The sequence below is a fragment of the Gadus chalcogrammus genome, chromosome 2, assembly GCF_026213295.1.
Source record: "Gadus chalcogrammus isolate NIFS_2021 chromosome 2, NIFS_Gcha_1.0, whole genome shotgun sequence".
NCBI lineage: Eukaryota > Metazoa > Chordata > Actinopteri > Gadiformes > Gadidae > Gadus > Gadus chalcogrammus.
In genome coordinates this window covers 7,332,378-7,341,980 of record NC_079413.1, presented here as the reverse complement: position 1 = coordinate 7,341,980, position 9,603 = coordinate 7,332,378, and the positions used below count along the sequence as shown (strand labels likewise).

The following is a 9,603-nucleotide window of genomic DNA, read 5'->3' as shown; positions in this document are numbered from 1 at the left end:
GGATTATAAAAAGTCCTTGAATATAGCAATAAAAAAGAAAAGAGAGTGAGATCTCCTGTTAAATGTGTGGACGGCTGTCTGATGTAGGGCCTAAAGAAGCTGTTTATTCAAACACGCCACGTCGAATTAACCACAGTGAAAGTAGACTTTGTATGGCGGTTAGGTATAACTACAGTTCTATCTATAACTATCAATCGTAAAACCCATTGGCCCACCCTGTGATAAAACTTAAATTTTCAGCCCCCCGTGTAAACTGTATGTCCCCGTCTAGTTGGGCCATTCAGTGAAGAGCTATTAAACTGCATCAGGCATGGATTACTAATGAGAGGGTGCTGGAAACTGATTCACCACCACGGTAATGAGCGACAAGCACTGGACATGTGATCTAAATAAGGTGGCACAATTCAACCCCCCATCGAGGTGGACTCAACCACCAAACGTTTCTCTTTACTTAAAAAACAACAGAAAAAAAAAAAGGAAAAAGGTAAACGAACGAAGAATAATCATCATATGAATGACGTCAGAGGGTCTTTAATTAGGAAACAGGTTTTCCATCTTAAACTGCATTTCTCGCTACCTTACAGGCTAAACGGGGCACCGCGGTGGCAGGGAATCAACGCGTGTTTTAAAGGAGACGAAGGGAAGTGGAGTCATCGAGAGAGTGATGACGAGAGAGAGTTTGGCGGACGGAGGTGCACTTTGATGGACAGTCCGCACTCGCTGGAAGACTCCTCTTCCAACACTACCCTGCTCAGAGCGCCAGGCGTTAGGTTCAGTGTGTGTGCGTGTGTGTGTGTTTGAGGAATGAAAAGATGGGCGTTCAATCGCTTATGGGATTGTACGTTCAATTCAACCAGACGTCCTTTTCTTTTTATTCAAATAAACTTTGTTGTGGTTTTGGCAGCCTATCTCCGGGAATGTGCGCAAAGTTTGAATTGAATATGGGACTTCTGCTCAGTTGATGCGGGCGAGGTGCAAAACAGTATTCTCTGGTGCGTCTTCAACGGACTTGGAAAGATATATATTTATATATATAGAAAGGCATCTGCTGGACTCCAAAAGACGGACGATTCTAATGGAAAACCATGCATTATTTCAACCCATGGAGACATGGCACATAGGTTTATCTCAAGTCGCAGCGTGCCATCGGGTGGTCGACTCAACGCCAGATTTGCCTTCATATGCACTATTTCCTTATCCTTCACCTATGTGTGTTACAGCGTCATTTTTTTCTGCTCCAGCACAATCATGACCAAACAGGGTTCCTCCGACGAGAAGGGCTGCCCGCTGCCTCCGCCCGGGCAGAACGGTCCCATTGAGGGGAAAGTTTCCGGGAAATTAAACGGCTGCACTTTACTCACTCCGGATGTCAGGTTCGCCCGGCGGGAAGAGGCTCGAGTGCCGGGATCGGGTCAACCTCGCGACCGAAGTAAACACGCCGCCTCTTGCTGTGGCAACCTCTCGCGGAGCGTTCCTGCCACCGAGTACACTTTGAACAACCTCACCGTTTCCCAGAAATACGGGAACAAGAAGCTCCCCAACGCGCTGATCGTCGGGGTGAAGAAGGGGGGCACGCGGGCTGTGCTGGAATTTATCCGGATTCATCCGGATGTGCGCGCGCTCGGAACAGAGCCTCACTTTTTTGACAGACACTATGACAGGGGACTGGACTGGTACAGGTGAGACTTGCTGCTGGGAATGTCCTGGATGTTGTGGCTTTGAGTGTGTTTTATTTATTTATTAATAATTTAATTTCCCCTGGTAGGCTACTAAGTCCCTGAGCAAATAGGTTTCCAAGGGAATCTTCACAGGGATGTTTTTTAACGGTTTACATTAAAAGTTTAAAGGACGTCTATGCAAAATAAATAATGCAGTTTCATCATCATTTTTTTAAACCTAAAGTGTGAGATCATTATGTGTACATGCTGATATCGGAGGGTGTGTGTAGGTCTGCTGCACGTAAAGAGCTTCAATAATATGTGTATGAGTATATAAATAATATAGCCTACTGCAACAGCATAAAGGGAACCAGTCTCTGCTTCAATAAACTTGCAAAAGAGTCGGCCTTTAAACTTTAAAGGTGGACCATTCATATCATCGCCCAAAATCCCAAATGTTTGCTGTACTGGGGTCTAAATGTTTGATATGCTATTAGCTTGGTGATTTTTATTCCTTGAATTATAAGACACCCTATTATGGATAGAATAATACGTTAAAAGTACATAAAACAGACATTACGTGAAAATACGATTACTTTAGGAGCTACCTTTCAGCATTGCAATCTCAAAATCTTGATCGTGTTTGAAACTCATGTTGCGTCGTCATGTTTTCTTTCTCGTTCTCTCTCTCTCTCTCTCTCTCTCTCTCTCTCTCATCTCTCTCTTGTATATGTGTGTTCGTGTATATATATATACATACATCTCTCTACCCCATCGCTTTCGATATATTTATCTTCCAACTTTCTCTCTCTCTCTAGACTCTCTTTATATCTCTCCCTCGCTACCTCTCTATCTCTATACTATACCTATATATCCTTACCTCTCTCTCTCTCTCTCTCTCTCTCTCTCTCTCTCTCTCTCTCTCTCTCCATATATATATATATATATATATCTTTAAACTCTTTTTTTACCTCTCACTACTACCTCTATGCAGCTCGTTCTTTACCTCTCTCTCTATATACCTCTCTCACCCTCTACGTTCACTATCTATAGCTCTCTATACTTACCGCTTTTTCTCACTCTATATACCTCTCTCTCTGCATACAAACATGTCTCTCTATACCCCTCCCTATCTCAAATTTCTCTCTCTCTACCTCTCTCTACTTTACTTTCCCTACTACCTCTCTATCTTCCTCTCTCTCTCTCTCTCTCTCTCTCTCTCTCTCTCTCTCTCTCTCTCTCTCTCTCTCTCTCTCTCTCTCTCTCTCTCTCTCTCCCACCCTCCCTCCACCTATCAATCCATCGGTTGTGTCCTCTAGGCCTTTATATTTTACAAATTCATGCAGCTTTACCTGATGGTACAGTCTGTCCTATTATGTTACCACTAGACAGATAACAGATAACACACACGCACACACACACACACACACACACACACACACACACACACACACACACTGGCAAACGCACAGGTACACACAGCCACACAAACAGCCTCGAACAACCACACACACAGGCACATATACTGGTGCAGTGTTCCTCTCCATGTCCCAATGACAGTGAAGAAGTAGGCTTTATATGTATCCAATACTGTGGTCGAGCATATTAACATCACCATAAAAGCATTAATAAAAGGCGTCGCACACACGTCATGCCGGCACGTCTTCATGTTCTACAGAAGCATAAAGTTCAAACACAAACGCATCACTATGCACCATCAAGACTTAAAAGGGCATTGCAGCGCTATTGATTTTTCCGGGAGTCAGACGCTCTTCCAGTAGATGCCTGATAAGTGTTGAAGTTGTGTGACAGGCCTGCAGCCCAGCGAAACACACTCCCCGAGTCGGACCATTAATTGGCACGGAGAGACAGTCCTCTCCGCCTGCCATGCCATCATCACAGAGGTTGATGAGGAACGGTTCTTATTTAACGCTAAAATAGCTTGGCATAACTTTGCCATTAATGAGCACTCTTCACGCTATAATAATGTTTCTCTGTGGCATGTATTAGCAAAGATCTTCTTTAGCTTAAAAATAAGTAAAAAAGAAAAAAAGAGAAAGAAGTAAAAAACATAGCAGCCCAGGGCATACCGGTATGAATCATTAGCCTAATTAGCTTGCAGCATGAGGCGAAGCTGCCGGTACTTTTGCAAACTGTTCCAGCATCTATTTACCTGGTTTGTAGCATTTAAGGCGCATGCTATAACAGTTTCGTAATGATGTGCTTGTATGCAGCTCGTTAAAGATGTAGTGCGATTTTTTTTTACCTGCCTTGTTTATTTTGACAACTTTATTGTTGGCCAAATACAATATGAAAAGCACACCAAACAAGCAAACAAAGGAAAAAGATACTTGACTTCATAAAGTACAGCCAATTGAGGCTATTTGAGATCCTACATTCATGCTCTAGCATTGTCTCTACTTGGTTTTTAGCGCGTAATTGGGGTAGAGAGAGTCGATATAAACACACTAAACAGGTGGAAAATAATAGCAGCCTGTGTAGGTTCATAAAAAACATGTAGGTGATTAGATTTAATGTTGTTACATACACAAGAAACAGTGTGCAGAAAGCTATTACCTTCTTCGGTATGCAGCTATATGCAGCTAGCAGGTATATTTCTTTCGATATTTTATTAGGTAAGAAGAGGACATGTATCACAGCATAGGAGACATGATTCAATACAATTCATTACCTTTCTGGTACTATACTAATACATTCTGGAATGTTTATGTCATGTTTTGGGATTACGTTAACTAAAGAAACCTACAGTAGTAGGCCTACAGCAGTATTAGGCAGTAATAGGCCTAAAATTACCATGTGGCAGTGAGTTGAACTTCATTCAACAGATAACTTTTCCCAAAAATTTGAATTCAGCATTTAGGATTTTGAGGGTGAAAACTCTGAAACACTTTGAAGATGTCGTCTTATGATTCCTGACTGTCAACACAAAATGTCTGCTTAAATAAGACAGAGTATGTGCCTGCCATTCTGAGTAAATATAAAGTTGATATTTATTGCTGCTTTCATCCAATAGACAGACAAGAATAACATAGATCATGCTTAGAGAGATGTGTCAATATATCCATTTATTCAGTAAACCTCCATTCACTGTGTCATTGTGGACATCTTCAAAACAAACAAACAGTAAACACAGTGGTAGGATTAATATATTATATGTTATAATAATAGGATTTCAGAAAAACTGTTTCTAAAGAGGTGAGCCGCTCAGAAGCTTATCAGACAAGCAGCAGGACCGTTAGAGATACTCACAGCTGAACGTGGTACACTTTCAGTGCAAAGACTAAAGACATTCTCAAGTGTCTGGGGTGGGGCAACACTCGGCTGGATCAGAGTGTTCATGATCAAGATGAGCAATTATCCGTCCCTTTGGTAGACGACGTGAACGAGACATTGATGTTGTAATGTCACAGATACTTAGCGTATTACAGAATCACAGATCTTAAGGGAACCGACATTTGAGCTTATTTTGTGGATGATAGAGTAGTAGTGAGGAATAGGATATCCGTATAAATATGATAGATCTAAAAACGAAGGGATATGGAGCAGGCACCTATATTTAAATAATGATTTCAGACCAAACAAACCTGTTTTGCATGGACTGAAATGGAGGAGTACGGCATCTATTCATATTAAGGACTTAACCAATTTAAACAGAGTATATGACCACTTTTTGGAGAGACCTGCCAAATAACTGTTCACTTTCCTGGAGTGATTAAACTGTCAACAGTGCAGCCACTAATTCATCTTGACGCACGGCACATAAATATGCAAGGATGTTGTCCGAATTGTGAATTAGTCCAGCGAAGCTATGTTTCAAATGGCGGAAAGGTGATCAATCATGTAATCAATCAACCAACCCAATCAATCAATTAAGTAGTCTCCAAGGAGTGTGAGTTATTCTAAACAAGAGCTGCCTCTCCGACCTGCTGCAGATCCCTCCATCTGAAGATGACTATGGGAGGGATTATGTGAAGACATAAAATAAGAATAAATGCTAGTAATAGAAGAACTACAATAAAATATGTGGATATTAGGGAGGTGGATATGAAATAGGTTGCTATGGATGTTTAGCACATATGTGATCACGAATCAAGTAAAATCCTAATCAGACCCACATAGACAAAGATGAGAAAATAAACAGGGACGGTTTGAGATAAAAGGAGGTTGCAGCCATGGAAATATGCTCCCTTGGCTAGAAAAGTATGAGTGTTTAGTAGAGACTGCACTAAGGTGTCATTGAGTGTGTATGGATACACCGGTTATCTGATGCATGTATTGATCAAGGTAACACAAGCTCCCTATTAGCAGATGGCTAGGTGTTTGCCTGACACCGATTCCAATCAGTATTGAAGGGAACATGAAACAGCTCATCCTGGCGGTGATGAGCTCATGCATGAAAGAGTGGCACAGATTTCAACCACAGCATTCATTAAAGACATGTCTCCTGTATAGCTCCAGGAGCTGGCTTTAAAGGGGTTAGCGTCAGTCGCTTATTAGTCCCTGACCGAAACAAAACCAGCCCCAAAGTAGTCCTGTGCGGCTGTATAAAATCTGTTCATCCGTCTCCCAAAGGTCATGCCCTTTTTATAGCCTCACGTTTTTCCATGTTTACGTCTGGAAATGATCCAGCTGTGAGATGTATTGGCGCTCTTCTGCAATAGCCAAAGCCACCCTAATCACTTTGATCTTATCACCGATCAGTGATTGGAATATGAATTGCGCTGCAATTTTGCATCAGTGTTATGCCGTTTGACGCTTTCTTTGAAAATACATTAAAGGGAATGAGGATCGAAGAACATCTGTTTCAATCCTTTTATTCATTTTATTTAGCGTTTGTATAAACTCGAATGCACGCGTAGAACTCCTGAACAGCTTAGAAACTGCGTGTTTTTCCTGAGTGCAGGCATACATTCTATTGGTGTTAATGCTATGCTGAGCGAGGCAGGATGAAATATATGTGGCACGAATATTCTGACAGATAAAACCGTGAAGTGTTAATGCCATGTCAAGATAGACAGGACAGAATATAATACATTCATATTCCCGATGCATTATGGAGATTTTTCACATAAACAATAATACTAGTATACATGTCCATGGAGGCTACAGAATTCTATACCTTGTAACAAGATTGCAGTTGTTAATATAGTTGTTACCTGTGGCGGTATTTCAGCAACATCTGCGCGCACACAACGTACATTTGGTGTTGTTTCAAGTTTAAACAACCGTACGCATTATGTAAGCTATGGATAATACGAAAAAAAGAGCCTGTTGTCCCACTGAAATGTTTTGTATTTATTGTTATTTTATATTAGTGAAAGGCGGGGTGCACCTAGTTAGATCCACATGCACTCTATCACTGCTAGACGTTGTGGCTACGTAGAAACATAGTTTGCTCCTTAAGTTGTTGTTCTTCAAGCTTATGGAAGATGAATTGTTGTGGCGGCCCTGAGGCTCAGAAGCCATCAGGCCAGATTCATAAATAAAAACGAAATGGATCGATACCTTTAAGGGAACTTATTAGTAGTACTAACCCGAGACAGACAAATCTGGGAGCGGTTAGCTTTAATTGGCGCCTCCGAAAGAGATAATATAGGACATGCCACAGTTTATCATCGAGGATGCGTGGTGAAAAACACATCAGACCTACCTAGATCTTTTAAATGTGATTGTTTCTGTTCAAAATATGATATGTGTTCTACTGATGAGCCAAGCTATTGTTAATACATTTCGATATGTTTTCCATAATAATGTTTAAATGTTTACAATATTACTAAGGTCGTCAAGGCATCCTATCTATTTTAGGAGATTTGCACAAGCTTTGACCTCAACCTTGTCCCTACTGCTATTAATAACAACATAATCCTAACATTCTTATGACATAAAATTGTAAATTCTAACCGCACTTAAATTCAAAAGACATGCACTCCTGCCTTATGAAACAAGGTTTCTTGTGGTTCTCCTTCGGCCAGTAAAATGGATACAAAGAGCAGCTTCTCCCGGTTGAGCCCTCTCCTTCGGCCTGGCTGCACGTCTCGTTAACTCCTGTGGCTCAAAAGAACCCAGTGCACAATTAGTTATTTCAGTTTTCCATTCATTTGTCCCATCTCCTTGTGTCCATCCAGGGGCCTGATGCCCAGGACCCTGGACAGCCAGATCACGCTGGAGAAGACCCCCAGCTACTTTGTGACCGGCGAGGCCCCGCGCCGCATCGCCAGCATGTCCCCCGAGACCAAGCTCATCGTGGTGGTCCGGAACCCCGTGACGCGCGCCATCTCCGACTACACCCAGACCCTCTCCAAGAAGCCCGACATCCCCACCTTCGAGGAGCTGGCCTTCAAGAACCGAAGTCTGGGCGCGGTCGACACGTCCTGGAACGCCATTCGCATCGGGATGTACATCCTGCACCTGGACACCTGGCTGCAGTACTTCCGCCTTTCCCAGATCCACTTTGTGAGCGGCGAGCGCCTGATCACCGACCCGGCCGGGGAGATGGGCCGGGTGCAGGACTTTCTGGGCCTGAAGCGCATCATCACCGACAAACACTTCTACTTCAACCGAACCAAGGGCTTCCCTTGTCTGAAGAAGCCCGAGAGCAGCAGCCAGCCCCGCTGCCTGGGGAAGTCCAAGGGGCGGCTGCACGTGCAGATCGACCAGGAGGTGATCGAGCAACTCAGGGAGTTTTACAGGCCGTTCAACATCAAGTTCTATGAGACGGTGGGACACGACTTCAGGTGGGACTGAAGAGGTTTTATTTAAGGAGACAACGCCGCTGTGGTACTTTGGAGCCTAACTAGGCGAATCATCTTTTTGGATTATCTGAGGGATGTGCACAGTTCCCGACATGAATCGTATGAATGGACCATTTATCTGGGAATGACTTCAGAATGAGAGAAAATGCTGCAAGGGAAAATAACGTTTGATTGAAAGGAAATGAAAAGAAGTGTGTACGTTTTTGGATTGAATTGAGGAAGGCTTAATGCGCCATTTGAACTTCTGCTGCTTCGGGCTAAAGGCAACATATACTACGTGTATATAAGTGTGTTTATCATGCAAAAAAAGATCACATGACAGTGATATTTTCATCTAAGAAAAAATATGTGTGTTGATGACAAAAGAATATAAAAAAAGGATTAAAAAAGCAAATATATATATGACCTGACTATATTAGGTTGAGGAGTAAAGCAGTTGAATTGTCATCGTATGATATATTTCATTTAACACATTGTGGCAATGCATCTTTTTCTAGAAACTTCACTTAACCCGGACCTCTACTACCAAAAACAAGGCTTTAAGATCATTGTTAAAGGGGACTTATTATACCACCAGGTGTGAGTGTGATTAGCCTTACAAGCCGTTTCGAAAATCTGCCTAATATGACATCACTAGTGGGTGTGTCCACCTAGATCTGTGCTGGATAGATCTATCTACCAGCCTACCCAGTGGACTGAAGTAAACATTGCTCATCTATCCAGCACAGATCTAGGTGGACACACCCACTAGTGATGTCATATCAGGCAGATTTTCGAAACGGCTTGTAAGGCTAATCACACTCACACCTGGTGGTATAATAAGTCCCCTTTAAAGCTACTGTCAATGCGTCAAAACAATAAATAATAAAAAGCATTTTTGCCTGAAGATCTCTTATTAGTGTGACTTGAACTATTATGACATCAAAATCAATAGGGGTTTCAAATGGGCAAAGCAAGAACTTTTTAAGTTGAGAAATGTTCACTTAGAATTAGAGTGTTAGAATAACAATACACTTATAATAACAATAACACACTTTCAACTTAAATATATATATATATATATATTGTATGTTTGATTACTGTTGTTTCTATTATAAAGTAGAGTTATTCATTGCATAATTTGCATTCTAGTCATGCAACTGTGAATTGGCGTTTTTAAAACACTAATAGGG

General features: G+C 41.9%; 1 protein-coding gene across 1 annotated transcript; it reads left to right on the top strand.

The window, feature by feature from the left end:
• The first annotated feature begins 1,053 nt into the window (after positions 1–1,053).
• On the top strand, positions 1,054–9,174 carry hs3st2 (heparan sulfate (glucosamine) 3-O-sulfotransferase 2). The gene is made up of 2 exons (XM_056607615.1): positions 1,054–1,679; positions 7,805–9,174. The coding sequence occupies exons 1-2, from the start codon at positions 1,111–1,113 to the stop codon at positions 8,421–8,423; spliced, it is 1,188 nt and encodes a 395-aa protein (XP_056463590.1). The 5' UTR covers positions 1,054–1,110; the 3' UTR covers positions 8,424–9,174.
• The last annotated feature ends 429 nt before the right edge of the window (positions 9,175–9,603 follow it).